This window comes from Mytilus galloprovincialis, chromosome 3 (genome assembly GCF_965363235.1).
Source record: "Mytilus galloprovincialis chromosome 3, xbMytGall1.hap1.1, whole genome shotgun sequence".
In the NCBI taxonomy this organism is placed as follows: Eukaryota; Metazoa; Mollusca; class Bivalvia; order Mytilida; family Mytilidae; genus Mytilus; species Mytilus galloprovincialis.
Window position 1 is genome coordinate 33,293,237 of NC_134840.1, and position 25,431 is coordinate 33,318,667.

The window sequence follows — 25,431 nt, forward strand, 5'->3', positions numbered from 1 at the left end:
GGGCAATGGCTATTTCATGGAGGATATTTATACCCCTGTTTTAAAAAAGTGGGGGTCTAATGTTTTTCCTCTGTCCGTCCCATGAATATTTTTCATCCCATCTTTCTCAGGGAACTACATTACAAGGATTTCTGAAATATTGTTTCAGGGTTTATATGAGTCGGCTATACCATGTAATGTGTTTTCTAATTTATTACTCAACAACTTCCTGTTTACCTTATACTTCTAGCAGGCAGGGTATCATTAGTGAGCAGTAGCTCACAGATTCACTTGTTAATTGATGGAGGAAGCTGGAGTATTCAGAAAGTACCATAGACCTTTAGCATAAAATATTGGCAATCCTTTTCAGTTGAGATCAGCGTTAAATGCACTTGCATCCAGTGGAACTCACAACTTCACTGTTGACAAGCTTGAATTTATTTCATGGTACTTTACAAGATTGTTAAATCATTTACATACTTAATATCCCTTCTTTTCTTCTTGCTAATGTAGTTGTTGAGGAAACCTTGCAACTCAAAGATCTGAGGTGTTAAAAGATGGTCAAAGTTTCTAACCCTACTGAACATTCCCTCACCTTCCAGTGGCAGTTCAAATTTACCACCCATTAATTGGGTCAACTTACATAGCAGACCCTGCCTTTTGTATTAAAATTTTTGTTTATTCTTGTTTTGATTATGCATGAAATATTTATCACTTGACCTAAATAAAGTGATCAAAATAAATCTTTCAATGATATATGTGATATTTGTAAAAAGTTTACTGGTACTGACAGAAGATTTTTTTGTAGACCAGAACTTTAATGGGTGGAAGATCAGAAAGGAATGAATATCTTTTGCTGCATGCCTTCACAGAGAAAAACTTTATTGTGCCAGACAAGGAATACAAGAAAAAACAAATAGTGGTAACATAAACATTTATAAAGTTTACTATATTCATATTGCTGATATTTGATCTAAAAAACAGAAGTAATTTAATTGATTTTTTTTTTAAAAGATAGCTCATATAGAAACTAAATAAAGATTTTGAGATTTCTGCAAAAAATCCATTTCAATGAAAATCTTAAGTTTTATGCCACAGCTGTGCTGAAGAGGACATTAAGGCACTTACCTTTTCAATCTGTAAGTATGTCCGTACGTCCCAAAATGTTGTTAAACTTAAACACAATGCTTATTACTGCAAAAGTCAAATCAAGTGCAATTTTGGGTATAATTACGTTTACTGTTCTTGAGTTATGTCCCTTTATAACATTATAAGCAAGTGTAGGTATCATCAACACATTCTCCATTTACACCAGTCGCTTCCAATGAATCAACACAGCTACTGTCATTAGTTAAAGAATATTCTGGTCATAATGACATATGTTTTGATTAGTAAAGGCCCTTGAATCAATGAATCACTGCTCATGTAGATATTTTAACAGTAAAAGCAGGTGAATAAGCAGTTACCAAAATTTATAGACTTACTTATATTGAAAATAAGACCAAATCCTTTTTAGAATGAAGGAAATGATGATGAAGACTTAGATGGAACCAGGACACAGAAAACACAAGGAAAGAGGAAGCCTGCTTACGCTGGTGGATTGGTTTTAGAACCGAAGAAAGGTAAAAATGATTGATAATGATTCTTTTCTCAAAAGGGCTTGAGGTCATATTTGTTATTGTGAAAGCCTTTGGTTCTTTGTTGTTATGTATGCTAGCACTGTTTTCAATTTTATATCAGGGTTGTCAATAAGATTTAAAGTAGGAGGCTAAATCATAAAAGTAGCAGGCAACACCGGCGGACGGCATAGCCGTTCGGTGCGACGAGCTTGCTCGTTGCCCTTCACGGCGAGGGGTATGGGGGCCGCTCAAGGCCCCCAGAATTTTTTTTTAAATGGTGCAAAATCCTGCACTCTGGGGGGCTCCTGAACTCTAATTTTGTTCTTTGCAAACACCATTTTTTTTAATGATGATAAGGTAAATGAGCAGCAAGATGGTCATATTTTCATATAAAGTTGATCAAATAATATCATCAACTTTCAGCTAACAAGTTATTGAAGTTGTTTGCAAATTTTTGAGGAAAATGATGAAGGCATGACTCTGTAAGATATGGTGATCATTCAGGAAAAGATTTAAATTTGATTTTATTAGTTGAAAATATTTTTAATTTAACTGTAGACATTCAATTATTCAAATAGTTCTAACCCATAGAAAACATTTTTCAGTATTAATAATTTCAAATACTTATCTCAATAAATCAAATGATGAATTCAATGGACTGTTTAAGGCAAAAAGGTTACACTTTTGAAATTACAATAATCTAGAATTTAAAATCTTGGTATTAAAATATTTTTTTGTGAGTTATTAATTGAAGTGTTATAATTAAGAAATTAAGGAAAAATGGGTTCATCATGGTCATGGGTCAAAATATTTAACCCTGTATCATAGGGAGAAAAAAAAACAGAGATCAAACATCTGACAGAAATTCCAGAACCTGGCCAATGTACATCCTTGAATGCAAAATGCAAGACATTCATTTTTTATTATTATTACTTGGATCAGTTGAGTCAGAGCATGAGTGTGTGTATGTTTTCTTTTTCATTTTTTTTAATAGCATTCATTGTGTCATGTATGTTTGGGGATGTTTAGTAAGACCTATTTTGTGTGCTAATAGTATATCCTCCTTTACACCGTATATCTCTTGGTGTCAGGTAGTATTCCTAGTATAATATTTATGATATATGAGGCTACACAATGACATGCAGACAACTAACACAATTTTTTTCTTTTATTTCAAAACTTAAAGAAAGGCCATGGGACAGGTATACATAAGATTTATGGTAAAAATAAACAGATAAAGAGTCTGCTTTTAAGAGGCTCTATCACTGACTTAAAAACAAGAAAATGAAAATCACATAATGAAAATAATGTGATGTCTGCTTTTACGAGACAGGACATTGCTCTTTTTTTCATTTCTTGGTAGGGCGACAATCATGCACTGCATGAACATTACCAAGGAGGTTGTCTCAATTATAATTTGAATGCAAATGTCATAGAACACACCTTTTTTTTCGCTTCGTTGTCGTTTGAAAAAAATCCGAAATCCTTTTCATTTTTCTGACTCTGCTTCACTTTTTCTTTAATGACTGGTTACTAAATCTCGTAATTACTATTAATGCATACTTTTCCTGGTTTCAGTACAAAATCTGATAGTACTTTGCAGTGAACTCAACAACCAGCATCTATTTTACCGGAAATCTAATTTTATTAACCAATCAGAAATGCCGTTATATATCTATCTTGATTGTGCTAGATAGTGACCGACGATCTAAAACTAAAAGTACGATTTATATTTTTTTGACATCAGAAAAACAACCGATGGAGATTTGATTATAAACGACTATTTCAATCGGCAATCGGTTCTTAATGAATACGCTGTATATAATGAAGATAATATGCTGGGCTGTATAGTAACATGTTGAGTATACTGGGGATTCATTAGTATTCATTGGATACCAATTTTTATTTGGTTTCGAATTCAAATGTTAAACAAATTGCAAATTTTCTATAGGCGTTGTTTGCAGAGATTATCAAAACAGTGGCGGTGTTAGAAATTCTAGTGTTATGGCTCTTAAAAAAAAAGTAAGAAGATATGATATTGCCAATGAGACAACTATTCACCAAAGCTCAAATGAAGTGGATGTAAGCTATTATAGGTAACCATACAGCCTTCAACAATGAGAAAAACCAATACTGTATAGTCTGCTATAAAACTCCCTTCACTGCCTGCTAACACTTGCAAATTAATATTTTTAAGTTTTCATTACAAATCAAATAAAACATTTTCACATAGCCATCTCCTATAGGTAAATATATCTATAGATATTGTATAGCCATCTCCTATTGGTAAATATATCTATAGATTTTGTATAGCCATCTCCTATTGGTAAATATATCTATAGATATTGTATAGCCATCTCCTATTGGTAAATATATCTATAGATTTTGTATAGCCATCTCCTATTGGTAAATATATCTATAGATAATGTATAGCCATCTCCTATTGGTAAATATATCTATAGATAATGTATAGCCATCTCCTATTGGTAAATATATCTATAGATAATGTATAGCCATCTCCTATTGGTAAATATATCTATAGATAATGTATAGCCATCTCCTATTGGTAAATATATCTATAGATATTGTATAGCCATCTCCTATTGGTAAATATATCTATAGATAATGTATAGCCATCTCCTATTGGTAAATATATCTATAGATATTGTATAGCCATCTCCTATTGGTAAATATATCTATAGATAATGTATAGCCATCTCCTATTGGTAAATATATCTATAGATAATGTATAGCCATCTCCTATTGGTAAATATATCTATAGATAATGTATAGCCATCTCCTATTGGTAAATATATCTATAGATAATGTATAGCCATCTCCTATTGGTAAATATATCTATAGATAATGTATAGCCATCTCCTATTGGTAAATATATCTATAGATAATGTATAGCCATCTCCTATTGGTAAATATATCTATAGATAATGTATAGCCATCTCCTATTGGTAAATATATCTATAGATAATGTATAGCCATCTCCTATTGGTAAATATATCTATAGATATTGTATAGCCATCTCCTATTGGTAAATATATCTATAGATAATGTATAGCCATCTCCTATTGGTAAATATATCTATAGATATTGTATAGCCATCTCCTATTGGTAAATATATCTATAGATAATGTATAGCCATCTCCTATTGGTAAATATATCTATAGATAATGTATAGCCATCTCCTATTGGTAAATATATCTATAGATAATGTATAGCCATCTCCTATTGGTAAATATATCTATAGATATTGTATTTATTCAATGAGACAATAGAAAGGATAAAAGTATAAAAAGATTGACCAACAGAAGATGCCTTTGTGGAAAAGTTTCATTTGGTTTGCAATAATTGTTTTTTTTTAAGTACACTAAATGTTTGTCTTTTTATTTTCAGGATTCTATGATAAATTTATCTTGTTGCTGGATTTCAACAGTTTATATCCATCAATCATTCAGGAATATAATATTTGTTTTACAACAGTCAACAGAGAAGCTGTCAACAGAAGTATAGTAAGTCAAAAATTTAGCCTGAATCTTTTGCTTCACCTATTTCATTGTTTATCAATTTAACAGAAATAATTTCTGATAATGATATGCTTCTGGATACTGATATATTGGTGACTTTTCTAAGGTATATATAAGTTAATTATAAGTGTTTTTCGGTTACGAGTTGAATATTTTTCGATATTTGAATTCTTTAATTAGTTATTCTTTTTATTACATTGGCAAATGGCTTTTTTTTTAAAGAAATTAATGTAAAACATGTAAGGAACTATATTTTTTTCTACACATTCACAATTTGTTTTGATCCGCCGTTGTCGACGTCTTGACAACGCCTATTATTGTATGACGTCAGAGAGTGAAATAACCACGTTTATTTCACATGTGAAATTATCGGTTTTTATTTAACTGGGAAATCAATGTAATTCATTGCAACCAATGTAATAAATATATTTTATATATTGTCTTTTTCCAATCTTCCTACCAATGTAACTATGTCTGTTACAAAAAAAACCAGTTTAAGGAGGCTCGAGGGTATAAAAATTTCAGAAAAAAATTAAACATTTGTTTTTCATTACAAATTTTATTTATTACCTTTTGTAGTTGTTACTTTATCATATGGTACAAAAAACATTCAAAACAATTATTTCCTGTTGGCCCCAGATGACTTTTAAAATGTAAACATCATTGAAAAAGTTCCAAATTATCTCCCTTTGGTGGAAAAATGCCATTTTTTGGCTTTAAAATTGAAATATCTCTTTTAACTCATCGGTGACATATATTTTTTAATATAATTTCTATATATGCTGTACTTAAACTAAATTATTGTAAAATTTGAGCGATTTCTGTAATAAATTTCTTTTTTTATTTCGATATTACCTTTATTTCTCCTATTAGTTCAACAGAAAAAAAACACTTTTACAAAGATGTATGCTTCTTTCGAAGGCAGATTGTGAGCGCAAATGAACGGTGACCCCATTGTTTTATTTTATTTTTCTATTAACTATAAGATAAAGTTCATTTATTGAAAAATATAGAGAAATCCTATATAAATGATTTAGACCCGCGAACCCCCTTAAATGAATTGACCTATAAGAAAATAAAATTATTTTGACAACGGGGATACAGGTGTGTTCAATATGTAGTTACAGAAACAAATAAATGAATTAGACTGATTTTGATATGAAAAATCCTTAAAAAAGATGTTGACCATTATAAAAATGAGTTGTAATTGTGATGTTAGAGGGAAATAAAATTACAAATAATGCTTGAAAAAGTTGTAAGCAGCCAATTTTTATTTTCAATTCAGGCTTATTTGTTTATTTGAACAGAAAGTTTATTGGTAAGAACAGGTTTTTGTCGAGCCTGCAACTTTTGTTGCAGAAAGCTCGACATAGGGATAGTGATCCGGCGGCGGCGGTGTTAGCTAACTTCTTAAAAGCTTTATATTTCAGAAGGTGAAAGTGACCACTTGAAAAAAAAGTTCAGATTTTTTGTAATGTTGAATTCTCTCTTTTTATAAGTAATAGGATAACTATATTTGATATGTGCATACCTTGAAAGGTCCTCATGTCTGTCAGACAGTTTTCACTTGACCTCGACCTCATTTCATGGATCAGTGAACAAGGTTAAGTTTTGGTGGTCAAGTCCATATCTCAGATACTACAAGCAATAGGGCTTGTATATTCCGTGTATGGAAGGACTGTAAGGTGCACATGTCCAACTGGCAGGTGTCATCTGACCTTGACCTCATTTTCATGGTTCAGTGGTTATAGTTAAATTTTTGTGTTTTGGCTGTTTTTCTCATACTATATGCAATAGGTCTACTATATTTGTTGTATGGAATGATTGTAAGGTGTACCTATCTAGCGGGCGGATGTCATGTGACCTTGACCTCATTTTCATGGTTCAGTGGTCAAAGTTAAGTTTTTGAGTTTTGGTCTTTTTATCTAATACTATATGCCATAGGTCATTTATATTTGGTGTATGGAAATATTTTATGATCTTTATGTCAGTCGTGCAGGTTTTATTTGACCCTGACCTCATTTTCACGGTTCATTGCACAGTGTTAAGTTTTTGTGTTTTGGTCTATTTTTCTTAAACTATAAGTAATAGGTCGTCTATACATGTTGTATAGAAGCATTGTTAGCTGTACATGTCTGCCTGGCATGGTTCATTTGACCTTGACCTCATTTTCAAGGTTCATTGGTCTTTGTTTAGTTATCTTGGTTAATGTTAAGTTTATGTGACACTTGTATTAAAGCTTAGTTTTATACTTAGGACTATCAACATAATATCAATGATTAGTATAGAAGGCGAGACATTTCAGCATGTGCACTCTTGTATGTTTAATTATCTATTTTTATACGCCCGGGACGGGACGTATTATGGTATACCGTTGTCCGTCCGTCTGTCCGTCCGTCCGTCCGTCCGTCGTCCACACTTCGGACAATAACTCAAAAACACCTTCATCAATTTCCATGAAACTTAAGTGAATTGTTTATATCTATTGATGTAAGCTCCCTTTCGTTTTTTTTTAATTTCAGATTTTAAGTTTTGGATTTATGGGGCTTTATTCATAAAAAAAGGGGGAATTTTCAACACTTCGGACAATAACTCAAAAAGGCTTTCACCAATGTCCATGAAACTTTACGGAATTGTTTATATCTATTGACGTAAGCTCCCTTTCGTTTTTTTTTAATTTCAGATTTTAAGTTTTGGATTTATGGGGCTTTATTCATAAAAAAGGGGGATTTTCAACACTTCGGACAATTACTCAAAAAGGCTTTCACCAATGTCCATGAAACTTTGGTGAATTGTTTATATCTGTTGATGTAAGCTCCCTTTCGTTTTTTTTTAATTTCAGATTTTAAGTTTTGGATTTATGGGGCTTTATTCATAAATAAAGGGGGATTTTTAACACTTCGGACAATTACTCAAAAAGGCTTTCACCAATGTCCATGAAACTTTGGTGAATTTTTTTTATCTATTGATGTAAGCTCCCTTTCAATTTTTATAAATTTCAGATTTTAAGTTTTGGATTTATGGGGCTTTATTCATAAAAAAAGGTTGATTTTTAACACTTCGGACAATAACTCAAAAAGGCTTTCACCAATGTCCATGAAACTTTGGTGAATTGTTTATATCTATTAATGTAAGCTCCCTTTCAATTTTTATAAATTTCAGATTTTACATTTCCGTGTTATGAATTTTTATGCTTAAAAAAGGGGGGATTTTTCCAATTTTGGGACCATAACTAACACTTACACAAAATTTTATGTATGGATGAAAAATTAAGAAAACAAACTTAGTTAAATTTGAGGTAGCCTTAATAGTGCCAATTTTTTTGTGCATTTTTATTTATTATTTGGGAGGGGGGGGGGGGGGGGGGTGGGTATTTGACAGGGCTCACACTATTTCTAGTTGATCATATAAATTCATTTAAAGCATAAAAGACAAGTTAAAAGAGCAACGGGCGTATCATGCGCCTAAGCGCAGCCCTTTATTTTATTTTTTTTTATGTAGATTTGAAAAAAAAATTGTGTAATTTAAAGCATGGATTGATTTTAAAATTTGCATGCCAGTCGTTAGTGTGTTTTATGAATTATTAATTGTTCTTATTATATTTAGAAAAAGGAAGACTATATAACTTTGGTTGTATTTTAGAATTCCGATGAGGGGGAATTGGTAGATGTACCTGACTCGGGTTTAGAACCAGGAATATTACCAACAGAGATCCGTAAACTTGTTGAAAGTAGACGGCAGGTTAAACAGCTGATGAAAGGGGATGTTAATCAGGAGCAGTATATACAAGTACGTAGATAACAGTATATAATAAAGTATTAAATATGTGTACCATGGTAACAAAGTATGGAATACACATGTATGATCGATCCACTGTTATTTTTTTTTTACTCCATGATTCAAATAGTCTTTCAGGGGTGTTGATAATGCACACAATGCTACAAGAAAGAAATGAAAGTCTAGTATGTGAATACCAAATATATTTTTACAGCTTACCATTAATTAGAAAAAACATAATCTCTGATACGTATATTATACAAATAAAAAACTAAATTGACTAAAAAATTGTCTTTTGTCTAATCGTTTTTTTGAAAGTCCATGTTAAATTGTGTTTGTATTCTATAGAAAAAGATATTTTTTAAATTAGTTTGATTATTGTTTACCTGAAATGTATTACTAATGATTTTCTGATAAAGTTACATTATTTAAATTTCAGTATGATATCAGACAAAAAGCTTTGAAGTTAACAGCAAACAGTATGTATGGTTGTTTAGGATTTACATACTCAAGATTTTTTGCCAAACCATTAGCTGCTCTTATCACTGGGAAAGGCAGAGAGGTAATAGTTACTGGTTTTAAAGGGGCATTAGCTTCAATAAAACTACATTAAAATACATGTACTGGTATTCTATATCTAAATGGTACAATACGACCAAAGTTATGAATAGTATTTTTTCTATATAATTTGTTATTAAAACAAAGAGTGAAACCAGGGACCCACTAGACAAGCCATTTTGTTGTGATTCATTTCCCCCAAAAAATCATTCATATGAAGAATGTTCCTATACAAATCGTCTTTACACCATTAGCATGTACTTGTCTGTTTATGCATATAACATTTATATTCATGTTTATATCAGGTTGTAAGACCATTGGCAGTATTCATAGGTCATCTTGATGATTGAGTAGATGGTAGTTGAATAATATAAATGACATGCTGATACATTATAATGAGTTGACACTCAATTTTTCATTGCAAATATGAGAATTTAAGTCCAATCGGTGATATTGAATTTGACAACTAATGACCCTTAAAGTTTTTGAATGGTACTATGATTTTTTTTGTTTTGTGGAAATATTACCCAGTTGAGTAAGACATGCTTCTTTGAAATCTGACTAGATTTAGACCCCATATATGTGCTTAAAGTAAATATTTTCAAATATCTGTGTTATGTATAGTTATCAGATGTGATACTCAAAGATTCCCTTTAAAGGATAATCTGATATTTGAAATAATGATACTAAGATCATAATTCTTTTTTTTCACCAGATTTTGATGAAGACCAAGGATACAGTACAGGCTGTAAGTTTACTTATGTTAGCATAAAGGATAAAGGATATTGGGAATTGTAGAATTTTAACACTTTTAAAAGTTACTTATTCAAAGATTTGGTATGACTCTTGGTCTATTTTGTAAAATGAAATGAGTTTTAAACAGAGAAAAAAGGGTCATGATGAGTCCAGATGTATCCTTAATGATATAATTTAAAGATGCTTATTATAGAAAATTTACATATAAAACTAAAGGGGGGCTTTTCCGGAATTAATTGCACTTTTATTAAAATTTGATGGGTGTTGGTAATTTAAGACCGATAGTTTTGATAATTATATGAAAAAATTAATTAAAATTTCATGCATGGGCAGGTTTGAATGAAAAGTGCCTTTGCTGATTTCAAATTTTGATGGAAAATAACAGATTTTTCTAGTTGTTTATGTGCATTATAATAGGGTATAAACATAAGATTATTTTGAGCAATAAAGATGTAATAAATTAAAAAGAATGTCAGATTGATTCCTCAGATATTTTAATGTATTTCATTTCTGCACAAATATGACCAAGAAATTTTTGAAAGGATAAAGTTGATTGAGGCATATTAAGGTTTGTAACCATAAGCTTCACATATATTTCCCATTATGGAGCTCAATCAACTGGACAAGATGGATTACATAAGAAAGTTTATAACTTTATTTCAGATGAACCTGGATGTTATATATGGTGACACAGATTCAATCATGATCAACACAAATTGTACAGAATATGAACAAGTATTTAAGATTGGAAATCGAGTAAGTAACTTTATACCTCAGAGACCAGCATTATCACGATTACATTAAATAACATTAGATGGTTTCTAGGTGTAATGATATGTGGATTACATTAGATAACATAAGATGGTTTCTGTTATAGATACGGTTGGTCTTTCATTTGAGCAATCCTGACACCCCTCGGTGTGTTCTACGACAAGAAAAACCTTAACAAATGCATTATCTGACTTTTATACCGTCAAAAAAATATTATTTTTTATAAAGATTTGCAAAATTTAGTATCCTATTTTACCGACAACACTAAAGTGGGATATTCCTTTCTAATGCGTTCATGTTTTAATATGCCCTACGGCTCATTTAGAATGTGAAATAAAAGTCACTAATGAATCTAGATATAAACCTTTTAAAAAATATCCATACACAATAAAACTATTACTGTAACTGCATGAAGTAACACACAAATGTATTGTTACCATTCGATAACGGTGTATGACAAATACAAGACACATTGTAAGTAATTTATTGTACCACTTAGTTTATGGAAAAGGGGGAGGGGTATGTTTTTTTTTTCTATTTGTAATGTCATTTCTATCGCGGAAAAGTGGTTTATTTTTTAACAATTTTAATTGAATCGAATGAAAAATTCAGAAAGATTGTCTTTTGAAAAGCAATACAATTTATTAACAGATAATCAGGATATAATTATATACCCTCCGCACTCGACCCTTTTCTGAGTTACGTTAATGTTATTCAAAAGAATATAAGATTATCTTATTAGTTGATCATTTGATAGAGTAAAAGGTATACATAAATTTAAAAAAGTTAAGAACTGACACGAAAACAAATATAAATACATGTAGGTCACAGTATGATTTCCTATTCAGGGTTTATCGTCCTGAACATGCATGAAATATTTGCCACTGAACCTTAAGCAAGCAACCAAAAATCAATCAACCTATTCAGTGTGACTCAATAAGATTTTCAAAATCTAACACACGAATAAGTTAAATCTGGCTTTTTATTTATGAAAGTCTATATTAAAATTCATCTCACATATATGATAATGTTTCTTATTACATTGGTTGCAATGAATTACATTGATTTCCCAGTTAGATAAAAACCGATAATTTCACATGTGAAATAAACGTGGTTATTTCACTCTCGTCATACAACAATAGGCGTTGTCAAGACGTCGATAACGTCGGATCAAAACAAATTGTCAATGCGTAGGAAAAAGATATAGTTCCTTACATTTTCCACATTAATTTCATAAAAAAAAAGCCATTTGCCAATGTAATAAAAAGAATAACTAATCGCCGTATTTGAATATAAAAAAAAAGACAACTTGTGACCGAACGCCGCTATGGATTAAACTCGTGCTGCGCACTCGTTTAATCCATGCGTCGTTCGGTCACGCGTTGTCTTATTTTTGATATTCAAATACGGCGATTAGTTATACTATAATTAATTGTAGTGATAAATTAACAAAACTTCACGTTATTTGTTTCTGAAATTAAAATGCAGGCAATGAAGGTTTCTTTTACATCTATCATCGATTTAACTTTAAAAAATAAATTTCCAAATCGGCAACAAAAAACTATTTGAAGAATAAAATTTTGAAGTAAATTATAGATTGCATTTTTATCAAGGAAAATAATGACCTCACACAGGTCATTATTTTATGCCTTTGAACATATTTCATTGAAACATGGTATCGTCCGTGTTGATTTTGAAAAAGAATGACCTGTCGTTCTGAAAGAAAATAACTCCATATAGGTATATAAAGGTGTAATGATATGTGGTAAACAAATAATGAGACAGCAACCCAATGACACAATAACCTGGCACTCTGGCTTCTTCCATCAATAGAAGCTGACCACCAAGAAATAGCACAATATTGCTGAAAGTGAACACCAATCAATCAATCTTTCAATAAATAAGTATAGAAGTATGTCTATGAAAGCTAAACAATACTGTATGATCCATTGATATTTCAAGGTTATGAGTACATGGTTTAAGGATGTCCATGTTCTCTAAGATTTATTTTTAACATGATCCATACTTACAAATGCAAATCAAAGGAATAATGCTGTCTTTTTAATTTTCTATGTAATATTTTGTTTCATAAGATTTTAATTTGTGTGTTTTGGTTTTGTAGGTGAAAGCAGAAATTAACAAATTATATAGACTTTTAGAAATTGACATTGACTATGTGTTTAAGTCCATGTTATTACTTAAAAAGAAGAAATATGCAGCCTTAAGTATAAAGAAAGCACCTGATGGTTCACTTATAGAAGAAAAAGAAATGAAAGGATTAGATATAGTAAGAAGAGACTGGTGTGATCTGGCAAAGGAAGCTGGAGAGTAAGATTTATTCATTAATAATTGCTGTAATATTTTTTATTAGAATTTCATTTGCCAACACCTAACGCTAAGGGAGCTGATTGATTTATTGCAACCTTATTGTTTCATTTTGGGAATGTGTAGTGATCATAATTTGGGACTTAGATTATTGTGAAACTTTATACTAAACACCTATATTAAAAATGTTCTTTACAACTCTTTTTAGATGATTTTTCTATGATGTAAATTTTCCATTCCATTCTTTTTTTTTGCCATTTCTATTACATTGAAAAGGGAGACTATTCAAAGATCTGCCAAAAAGGTAAGACTCTCTAAATAACTTTAAATAGGAAATATGGAAAAGGGCAACCACTAATTGGGTTCCTGTCCTGGTACAGACACTTATCATATTACGTTAGGAATAGAGATAACAATTGCTTTTGTACTTTTAGCAAATGTAATAAAAAATGTGTTTTTTGTAGATTTGTGGTTGGGCAGATCTTATCAGGGGAAAACAGAGAACTAATTGTTGAGACAATACACAGTAAACTGATAGAAGTTGGAGAAAAAGTAAAAAATAATGATATTCCAGTGGAGTTGTACCATATTTCAAAGGTATTTTTGTTGAAATAATAAAAAAAGTTAATACTTTTTACCTTAAAAACCATATTTTAAGTATTAAGATATAATTAAAAAAACTAAATGCATGTTTTTAAAAATGTTGTGAAAGATAGCTTGAAGTTTCAATGATTATTGTGTATAAAGTCTTAAGATATTAAATATGGAAACTTGATTTCAACTGGAATACTGTAAAAAAAAAATAAAAAATTACAGTACCTAATTGAAGTGTAAGTCAAGCTAAAGATTGTATAGTTCATCTTGAATGGCCAACATCTGATATTGGAAAACTTGTCTCATGAAATATCTTGACACTTGTTAAATTAAATGCAATGATTATGATGTCTTTTCATGGGTTATTAATAGTCTGTTATCGCCTTATTTTGTTTGATTTGAATAATACACCAGTTTCACATTTGATTGCGCAGGCGTGACCTAATTAGTTGACTACGAGATTTCACGATACTTGTCCGTTATTTCGTTTACTGGGGGCTACATGCTTGACCTACTGATTACGATCAGTCACGTGCATCACTGTTTACCTTTACCTGGACGCTATTATTGATCAAAACAACTAGGTCATGTTATAACTCGGCAAATTTAAGATAGTTTAATACATAAATGAACATATTTTGACATGGGTGGAAGAGACTACTGTTGTGTTGTCGGGTGCAGCAACAGACGGTCAGATTTACCTAAGGGCTACGCATTTCATCAATTTCCAAAGGCTCCGTTGTCTAGAAGAAACTCGTGGATTCATGCTACTGGCCGTGCCCTTACAGGAAAATATAAATTCGTAGTTACAGATAATATTAAAATTTGTGGACATCACTTCGTTCTAGGTAGAAAAAATGCAGATCCAACTAATATTGACTATGTTCCTACAATGAATTTACCTTTGGCAAGTTCAAACGCGGAAACGCCAAAAAGAAAGACACAGGCAAGCAAAAGGGCTATTGAGTTTGACCGGGCCGTTGAACATGGGACACAGAGTAAGAAGAAGAAACTGACTAGAACTGGACAAATATCGTATCCTATTGATATTAATGACGTGCAACATGAAGTGGAAGTAGAAAGCACTGACCCTTCTCTGTATACAGCAACGTTAATTATTCCAGGACAAAATGTGCACACATATACATCAGACCATGCCTACCATAAATTTTGGGTTCATCCGAATGCAACTAAAGTAACAGAAACAGGGGTTCAATGTCAACCAAGATGTGAAAATAAATTTCAACAAACAAACCATGTACATGTACAGCAAACTGTGGATGCCATAACAACAGTTCAGAAAGCTACTCAGGTGACAACAACTTCAAGCTTGCTGCAAATCAAATGTAGACAACAACAGAAATTGATATCGGAACTATCCTCAAAACTACAGACTGTTCACAAGGAGAAAGAAACACTCAAAAATGAACTGTCGAAGCACAAATTTTGTATGGAGACCTTGCTGACAAATGATGAAAATGTTCAATTTTATACAGGACTTCCTAATATTGCAACATTCAATGCTTTATTAGAATACTTAAGACCAAAAGCAGAGAGACTTACATACTGGAGAGGGAAACAAACTTCTACAACAGGCCACATTGGTAATCGGGGACGTGTTAGAAGTCTTTCTATTGACAATGAGTTTTTTGCTGTTCTCGTGCATTTGAGGTTGGGACTTTTAGTGGAGGATATAGCTGCTCGTTTTGCAATTTCAAAGACTCACTTTTCTAAACTATTTAACACTTGGATAAGATTTTTAAGACTTGAGCTTGAATTGCTTTTCCCATTTCCAAGTAGAGAGCAAGTTAATGAACATATGCCACCTTCATTTGCCAAGTTTCCTAATACAGTGGTAATACTTGACTGCACAGAGATATATGTTCAAAAACCATCCGCTTTACAGGCTCAGCGACAAACATGGTCATCTTATAAACATAGAAACACATATAAAATACTTGTTGGTATTTCTCCAGATGGAACTGTGACATTTGTGTCTACACTTTATGGAGGTGCAGCTTCAGACAGATTTATCGTTAACAAATCTGGTATTCTCAATCTAGTGAAAGAAGGAGATAATGTTATGGCTGATAGAGGATTTGACATTTCTGACGATCTCAAAAAATGTGGTGCCACATTAAATATCCCTCCTTTTCGTTGTGGAGAATTCCAGTTAAGTGCCAGTCAGGTTGAGGAGACACGTCGGATAGCTGAGGTTAGGATACATGTTGAAAGGGCAATTCAAAGAATTAAAACTTTTCATATTTTGAATGGAACAATGCCAGTCACCCTTACAATGGTTGCAGAGGACATTTTTAAAACCTGTTCCTACTTGACAAACTTTCAGACACCTATAATCAAGTGTGAAATTAATAAAATGTAATATCAATTGTTATCTATTTGCATTAGTTCTGTTTTACATGTAGCTTCCAAAAAAAAGAAATTATTAAGAACCTTGTAAATTATGAATACATGTATGTGTATAAAACTATACGGTCTTTCCTATACCAGATTATACATGTACATTGTACAAGGAAAAATAATATTTCTATCAAAGATTTGATGGGGAAAAGTGCCATCCCATACTTTTTATTGCTAGTTGGTTAGTAAGACAAAAGAATTTATAACTAAATATCCCTAAGGAGAAATAAATGCACACATTTCTGTTAAGCACCCCCCCTTTTTTTCCAAAAAAAAGTAAAAGTTAAATACAAATGTACTTTTCAGATAAAACATCCAAATGGTGATTCAGCTCAGGCAACTTAATTGAACATTAAAACATGTGATTTTGAAATGAAATACATGCATGCTACATCATGTACATATAAGAATAAAATATGAGAATACTTTTTTGTTGTATGATTGCAAATCAGACTACTATCCACAAAAGATCAAAGGACAAGAATGTTAACAACTATAGTTCAGCGTATAGCCTTCAAGAATAGAATAACATGTAATGTGTAGAAAAATATAAATTGCTCTGCGATATATATATATATACCCCATATTTTTCCATCGGACTTCAATCACTTAGATGTTTGGAAACCCCCCCCCCCCCCTTTTTTTTTAACTCATGCACTTAATCAGCAAGTTCTTTTTCCTCAGTGTACATTTCATGGTGAATTCACTTCATTTCAATAAGAAACTAACACAATAAAAGTTTATGAATGATCTTTATCTTTTTTAAAGATAAGTGTTTTTATGTCTTAAATTTACCAATATCTAGAGCTGGTAGATCATATTTAACAGATGGATACACAATTTCAGACAAAAAGATGTTGTTATAAAATGTTTTAAGTTTGGACATTACAGACTTCCAAAAATGTTTATCAAATTTAACATACTCAACATGAATGTCACTTTTTGTACATAGAACAAAATAACAGTTATGAATGTTCAGAACTGCCATCTGGCCCTGGACTTGAGTGAAGTAAGCATTCCTCCTATTTAGAGTCACAACATTGTTTTCATCAATTTTCAAACAAGAAAGTTTACCAGCAGCGTCCTCAATGCTTAAATTCCATGTTGAGGGTGGATTTTTAAGTTCAACAATATATTTTTGGTCATTTATAGTTGCTATTCTATCTACTGAGGCACCAAGATACGGATGATCTATATCAATAATAAATCCTTTCTTTTCTAGTTGAATACTGAAAGAAGTACTAGTGTTCCTATTGGTCATATCTTGAACAAATCGTTGAGCAGAAGTGTCTTCTTGCTCTAATCCGAATTGCATTGCATAAGTTGGTTTACACTTGTTGTACAATAAACTACTCAATAAATTTGTAGCCTCTGTTGAATCTCTGCGGAATGCAATTCTATGGAAATTTGATGCTGTAAGTCGATAAACTCTTGCAGCATGCCAATCAGCTGATTTCGATTGCTCCTTTGATTTTTGTTCAATGATTTCTGCTTCTTCTTTAGTTAAAGTTAATGTTTTTGTAAATGCCTCACCTCTTTCTTTTATTTCTTGAATACTTAGAGGGTAAACAGATTTAAGCACCAATTGCTTATCACAATTTGCTTGATGGCATTCAATTGGACTGTTGTATTTAACAAAGCCACAGTTTGGATTGACTTCCATCAATGTCTTAAACAGTTTCTTAACAGATGTTTCATTCCGAGTTCTGTCTGTCGCATGTCTTGGGTCAAAATTTAATTTCTCAAAAGTCACTTTCTGCTCAGGTGTTTTACCATATTCCTGTCTTCAAAGAAAATTAACATAATTATTTACATGATTGACTGATTGATTGGTGTTCAACACTTATTTTATACATAAATTATACATACAAGTACATTTATATTCAAATAGTAAAATGGATTAAGGTTTACATGTATATGCAAAGTTCTGAAGAAGTCGGAACAGTACGAGTGGTACCCCTTTCACATACTCTGTGAAACAACCAATGAAATATTTATGTGATTTTTGCGGTGACAAATGTAACACAATGTCAATGAATCTTACTAAATTGATTGCTGATTGATCAACATTCAGTGGCAAATATTTCAAGCACGTCCAGGACAACTCATTTATTTAAAAGAAATAAGAACACCTGAAAATAATTGGAAGCAATATAATACATGTCACAAATAAAAAAAAATATACTGGGTACTAAATGTAGCCTTCACATGATAAATAAATGGAATCTGCATAAACAGACTGATAAACTTGGTGTGCATGACAGTCACTCTGAAATCATTGACTACCTACATTTTATATGCAATTTATGTTCAATGCACAAGTATTAATTTAAAACTACATGTATCCTTACTTTACAATCCTGATGTTGTGTATCGATTGCGGCTCCACTTTCCTTTTGGCAGGTTTGTTCCAACTACACAACTTATCTGTAACTGTCTTGGCCACTGGCAAGTCTTTGAAACCATTTGAGATAAAATCTTCAAGGGCAAACAGCAATGCAGCTATATGACTGCATGCCTCTCCTTTTCTGAAAAATTAGTACTTTCACATTAAACTATGTAATAACATCAATAATCTTCAGATGGGTAAATGACTGAGTGTAGTTTGATAAATGTCCAGGGGATAATATTAAAATAGTTTTTTCGAGACCAAATGGGTAAAATAGCAAGAACAAAAATATTCATTCTTTTTATCAATTGAAAATTGAAACACAGGAACACATGACAGTTCTGAGTTATAAATATAAATACTAAATCATGTTGACTTGGTTGATATAAAATAGGTTTTAATTATATTATAAAATTATTTCAGCATTGATAAAAAAAAAAGTAGAACTGTAAAAAGCAACAATGATTGTGATTAAAAAAAGAAAATTTTGTTTTTACATGTACATGTAGAATTTTGGTTTTCAATGTCATGATAAATATCATATAAATAAAGGAAAATACAAAGCCTTGGATTGATATAATCTTGATTTTTTTTTAAAACTTGCCAGTGGTTTGTACTTTACCAAATTTCAAGAAATTCAATAAAAAAAGTATATATATATTTTTTAAATACATACCCTGCAACACAGGAACATGCACCACCAGAAATTCCACCATCATTCATACGGAAGCATACATAGGTTTTGTAAATTCTTTGTGCCATTGATGCCATTACATCTGCCTTGACGATATAATACTCAGTCTCTGATCCATCACTTTGAAGTCGAGTTTTAAGTAATTTCTGCACATAGCCCTCTTCAAAAAACTTGTATGCTTTCAGGGATTTGTAAGCACGCAAACTTTCTTTGTCAAACGTTTTACTTGTGCTTTCACACAAATAAACCTTTAATTTTGCATGGTCAAAATCAGGTATATCGTTAAGATTTTTTTCCCACGTACACTGCAAACTTTCGAACCATGTACGTGAGAACCGATTTGACATCCTTCATGGGAAAGTAAAAGATTAATGCTGAGACTGACATTGTTAAAAGTCTGTAAATCCCCGTCCTGTAATATCTGTTTAATGTCATTTAATAGAACTGACAGTAGTCCGAATAGCTTCATGGTCCTTCATGAAGCCGACACACTCGTTAGTTGTCACTGTCTCTTTACCTGTAAAGTGTAATACACAGTGACACAGGTCATGTGTACAGTACACTACAATAAATCACGGATCGATTGATTGCTCCGGTCGTTAAGGTCGTTAGCCCCCAGTCTCGTTAATCGTCCTTAATTAACGCGAGATTTTAAATTAAGCGTAACAGTGATCGCCTGATCATGGTAGATAAGTCGCTTATGTGAAACTGGTCTATTTTGTCAATGAATGTTTATATGTTATCTAGATTTGATCCTATCTTCTAACATTATTAAAACTGCATTTGGGGCATGAATATTGCCATTAAATTAAATTTATATTCAGGTCCTTACCAAAACAGACAACACTTTGCAATATTTCAATTGGAGAAAGAAAGTCAAGTAAATGTAATCAATTTGTACAGTTTGTGTTTAATTAGATTCAGAATTAATTTTTGAAAGCTATATGTGGATCAAATGTATAAGGTGTAGCTAGTAGTTATTTTGATATACCTCTAAAAATGACCGACATATTTCAGCAATTGACAAAGAACCCTGAGGACTACCCTGATAAGAAGAGCCTTCCTCATGTACAGGTAGCTATGAGGTTTAACAGTAAAGGTTGTAGGAAGATGAAGGCAGGTGATACTGTAGCATATGTTGTCTGTGAGGTAAGTTTATTTTATTACATCAAACACACATAATACACTGCTGCTAATGTATAATTAGAGAACTAAAATCTATTAAAATTAGTAAGATGACATGTTACTTTGGCTATCAAACAAAATCTATTAGGATCAACATATATACTGGGAGGGCTGTAAATTGGTCATTAAACCACAACACTTTTTAAACTCCTGTTCTAAAAAGAAGTGTGGTTAACTGGTGTATGTCTGCCATTCCATCAATCCCATGAAACTATTTTTTCCGGAACTACAAATCAGACTTTCCTATATGTTTGCTTAAACAGACATTAAAAAAACTTGCATGTGCTAGATCTGTTTTCATCAATTATCATATCTTGCCATCGTTAGCATGTATTTGTGTAAGACTTTATAATATGGTTGATAACAATTAATTGGAAAATTGTGCTGAAGATGTCATGTAAAAAAATTGTACATTTGAATTAATATGTATCATAAAACCTTTTGAAATTAGAAACTGCTTACAACTTATGCAAATTCAGTCAAATTGTCATTTTATTGTTTGAACTTTGATAAACCTTTTTCCTAATTGCTTGATTATTTTCAGGATGGATCAACTTTACCAGCTTCACAGAGAGCTTATCACCCTGATGAACTGGCTAAAAGTGAGACACTTAAGATAGGTAAGCTTGTTATAATGAATAGATACATTCATAGTAGATAGTGTATCAGACCACCCCAAACCCTTTAAAAAAATAGCATAAAGAACGGGAATCGTTTTGGTTTTAACCCTTAGACTGCTGCATTGATTTCTATTGTACTTTTGTGTAATGCTGAGTAAAATTTTAATAACTGATGAAATAAACATGTTCACTTACAATTGCTGTATCTTTGTAAATATTGAATATTCATCAATAAAAGTTGTATAAAAAAGTATTGTTAGATTCTGTATTTTTAATTTATTTTATTTTTGTGTGAGTCTCTGGTCATGTTTTACCTGTACAGGTGCGAAAATAGGTAAACAAAGGTAAACTTATTTTTTCATGTTTTATTAAACGATCCATCAATGTAAAAGTATCCATGACTTCAGAATTGAACCAATATAGTTTAAAATCTCTTTTAAGAACTAAGTTCCATTGTGATTATCAAAAAATAAAAGTTTCTTCTCAGACCAACGGCCTTTTTTATGCAAATATTTTCCGGTATTTTCCTCCAACTTTCACTGCACCGACTTTTACTTCCATGTACAAATATATTTACACGACAAGTTCATTTTTAAAGCTTTCATCAATATATAATCTTGACAAACTTAAAGTTCGGGTCTATCGATGTTAGTCAATATTGATTCACATTTGAAAGGCGAAATGATAAACATCGCAAATCCTGTTTCATGTCATCCATTTTGAACAATGTCTGGGAATCCCCGTAATTGTCGCTTTAAAAGTCTTCTGTTTGCAGTTTTGATAGAATACTTCCATTTCTGTCTATTATATCTTCGGTTCTCGTCCAAATCCTTTTAATCGTCCGCCGCTGTTAAATCGTTATCATTGAAATACTTCTGAACGTGTTGGCCATTTCTCCAAACAATGTCCGCCATTTTGTCACTTTTTACATCAAAAATTTTCACTTTCGGTTTATCACTTATACCTGATTAAAAGTCAAGAGACACTCGAAAGAACGCAGATTTTAAGCCAATCAGAATCCATACAAGTCGAAACTGCCGCAATCTCATGAATATTGACTCCGCCCATTCCATGGTAACTGTGTAAACAAATGAGTACGGAAAACGACTATAGTCGCGAGTAGCAGTAGCGGACTGTCTTATCAGAACGACAATAGTCGCGCGTAGCAGTCTAAGGGTTAAAGGTAGGAGATCAAATATCAAAATTATATGAATGTATTATGGAGGTTTGAAGAACAAACAGTAACATTTATTTAAATTATTTTGTAATGCTTTAAAATTAAGTAAAGATTAAAAATGCAGAGTAATTTTACCTGTTAGTTTAAATTGGCCTATGAATCTTTCACATGAGTTCATGTAGGGATTTTATTTCATGAAACTAAATTCTATAGATATATGTATAAATAGAGAAAAGGCATTTAACACTGTAAAGAGATTCATAGACACTGTTCTAAATAACCCTACTTCTTTCAGTTAAAACAACAAACAATAAAATATGTTGATAACAATTTTATTTTTAGATACTAAATATTACCTTGCAAATCAAGTGCACCCTGTGATAGCCAGATTGTGTGATCCAATAGATGGAACTGATGCTGCACACTTAGCTGAGTGTCTAGGTTAGTTAATTAGCAGTTCTGACATCAAGTGTTTCAAAAACAGTTTGTAAAAACCTCATAAAAAGTTTACATCTTTAAAAAGAACTATAGTTATGTTTCACTCAGAATCAATCACAACATTGAAGAAACCAAGTGCATCTTTGATATGAATTAGTTTGTATTTTAAAGATAGTTCATATATAACTTGGTAATGGTTTTAAATATCCCTCCATTTCATGTTTTAATTTTTCAAATCTATCAAAGCCACAGTTTTGAAGCATTCATAAGCATCCATTGTCAAATTAATCTGTCAAAAAGCTGACAAATTGTCAGAACCTTGTGTTTTAAACATCAAGCTTTGATAATGTGAATTTTAAATGAACAAAAAAAGGGTTTCAAAGCACATAGTAGTCTAAAAATGATCAAATTTAAAATATAACAAGCATAGAAAGATACGACGAGTTATTTTATAGTGATTGATATTACAAGCAATAACACCATATAAAATGCATCTGTTCTCAGACATTTCCTTGTCAACCAAATGCCTGTTTTTATGAAAATGGAATACACAATGCTTGTTTAATTTGTTGTCGAATTTGAACTCAAGTTTGTTTTATTTTTATTATGAATGTTTATGTCATTGCCTCTCCCATTCTTGATGAGTGTTATTTATTGTTTTTATATAAGCTTAAAAATTAATAGCAACTCATTGAGCTTAGCTATATAATTACATTACAAAGGAAATTTGTTTTCTTTGAAAAAAGTTTGATATAAAATAAACAAAATGGTATGGTACATTTCATGTAAATCTGAATCCAAAAAGAAGTGTCATTTAACAAGTTTACTTTGAATAAATTAATTGACTGAAAACCAGAGCATCATTATTACATGTAGAAAAGACAGTCATTTAATTCTCTCTGATCTTTCAGGTTTAGATCCTAGTGGTTACAAACATGCAGCCAAACAAGAAGAGATGGATGACGATGATGCTTTGTTAGGTGGTGTAGAGATGTCAGATGAAGAGAAATATAAAGATTGTCACCGTTTTAAATTTACCTGTCCTGGTATAACTTGTGGCAGAGAAATTATATTTGATGGTGTTTTCACAGGGGCAGTAAGTTGACAAAAATATTATGTTCAGGAAAAAATCTTTGTTTATTTACAAAACATTTTGTAGAAACTCAGGGATCTACCAGAACATCTTATTTGGCAAAAATGATGGTTAAATTTGAAGTTATTGCAGGATAGAATGTATTTAAAAATATAGTAAGGATTTTATCTGAGAATTGATTCATAGTTTCTTCTTCATGTATTAGATTTCCTGAAGGTTTTATATGTTTTCTTTCCAGGAGCAGTTTTTGGAATGTACACTGTCAAAGTGTCCCAACAAAGACTGTGAAGTGCAGCTAGCTGGAATTATTGACCAGCTTGTAAATCAACTTACCAATGATATAAGACAACATGTCCGCAGTTATTATCAGGTTAGAACTTGAAATGGATATTAAAAAAACTGAGGTTTATCATGAACCTTATAATAATACACAGGATTAAAAAAAAAATCTAGAATAAAAACCCGATGCTTAAAAGGGCACTAGCTGTCAAATTCATGTTCACGGATTTGACTCAAAATTTTACATTTCACTTATAACTATGTAAAACATTTGTCTATATTATAAAAAGTCTAATATAAACAACAGGCGCGGATCCATCCATTTTAAAAAAAAAAAGGGGGGGGGGTTTCCCAACCCAGAGTAAAGGGGGAGTTCCAACTATATGCTCCCATTCAACTGCATTGATTGGCCAAAAAAAGGCAGGGTTTCCAACCCCCGGATCCCATGCCCCCCACCCCCACCCCCCGGGATCCGCCACTGAACAATATACAGGGCATGGGCTCGAGAATTTGTAACTTCATTATGGTGTATTTTAGTCTATACGCCATTAATTAACTGTGGAGTTGACCTCTTGAGTACTACAATGGTCATATAAGCCACATAAACATAAATATACATATAAATGGAAACAAACTTGTGCATTTGGATTTTTCTAGGTCTGTTTATTTCCATATTATTCATTAAAAATATATGTTAATAATTGTTTTTACCTGTATAAGAATGATATTTTGTGGATTGAATCAGTCAATCAAATGATTCACTAACAATGTTGACATTCTTTTCTTTTAAATAAATCAACATGCACAATGCATGCATTACCGTAGGTACTCGCTTAAAAGTCGATCCGACTATAAGTCGGAGGTCCTTTTCAGCTTAAAAATCTGAGGTTTTTGTCTTGACCCTCGTATAAGTCGGGCCGTAATCGGTAATTTTTTTTGGGGTATCAGACAGTTACTGGTCACCGGTAAAAATCAAGAATTATGTTCATTTTGTGTCTGTTTCTGCATTGAATGAATGTTTGTTTGTAAAATGTGTATATATATATTATTTATTATGTTGATAATAATAAAGATGTATCCATATCTTGTTTGTTGTTTCATTCACTGTTTCATTTATCCTCGTGTTGTTTACTTTTATGCATCAATGATTTTGTAGTGTATGACCAATAACCCAAATAAACAAATATGAACCAACACGAACCTGAATAATTCAAAGT

General features: G+C 31.6%; 2 protein-coding genes across 3 annotated transcripts in view; one reads left to right on the top strand and one right to left on the bottom strand.

Annotated features, from left to right (window-relative positions):
• The window catches only part of LOC143067764 (DNA polymerase alpha catalytic subunit-like), a 65,751-nt gene that overhangs the window by 31,438 nt on the left and 8,882 nt on the right, over nucleotides 1-25,431 (top strand). For both annotated transcript variants that reach the window (XR_012976022.1, XM_076241276.1), the window contains exons 23-36: nucleotides 788-901; nucleotides 1,496-1,601; nucleotides 5,007-5,122; nucleotides 8,780-8,926; nucleotides 9,354-9,476; nucleotides 10,188-10,220; nucleotides 10,892-10,984; nucleotides 13,122-13,327; nucleotides 13,789-13,921; nucleotides 20,440-20,571; nucleotides 21,152-21,227; nucleotides 22,747-22,845; nucleotides 23,754-23,938; nucleotides 24,174-24,305. Coding sequence is in view for 1 of the 2 variants with exons in the window: in XM_076241276.1 (XP_076097391.1) it covers nucleotides 788-901; nucleotides 1,496-1,601; nucleotides 5,007-5,122; nucleotides 8,780-8,926; nucleotides 9,354-9,476; nucleotides 10,188-10,220; nucleotides 10,892-10,984; nucleotides 13,122-13,327; nucleotides 13,789-13,921; nucleotides 20,440-20,571; nucleotides 21,152-21,227; nucleotides 22,747-22,845; nucleotides 23,754-23,938; nucleotides 24,174-24,305 (1,695 nt within the window). In the remaining variant the exon portion in view is untranslated. The remainder of the gene's footprint in view (nucleotides 1-787; nucleotides 902-1,495; nucleotides 1,602-5,006; nucleotides 5,123-8,779; nucleotides 8,927-9,353; nucleotides 9,477-10,187; nucleotides 10,221-10,891; nucleotides 10,985-13,121; nucleotides 13,328-13,788; nucleotides 13,922-20,439; nucleotides 20,572-21,151; nucleotides 21,228-22,746; nucleotides 22,846-23,753; nucleotides 23,939-24,173; nucleotides 24,306-25,431) is intronic.
• On the bottom strand, nucleotides 17,075-20,134 carry LOC143067768 (uncharacterized). The gene is made up of 3 exons (XM_076241301.1): nucleotides 19,405-20,134; nucleotides 18,691-18,867; nucleotides 17,075-18,123 (listed from the first exon to the last, which is right to left on the bottom strand). The coding sequence occupies exons 1-3, from the start codon at nucleotides 19,767-19,769 to the stop codon at nucleotides 17,118-17,120; spliced, it is 1,548 nt and encodes a 515-aa protein (XP_076097416.1). The 5' UTR covers nucleotides 19,770-20,134; the 3' UTR covers nucleotides 17,075-17,117.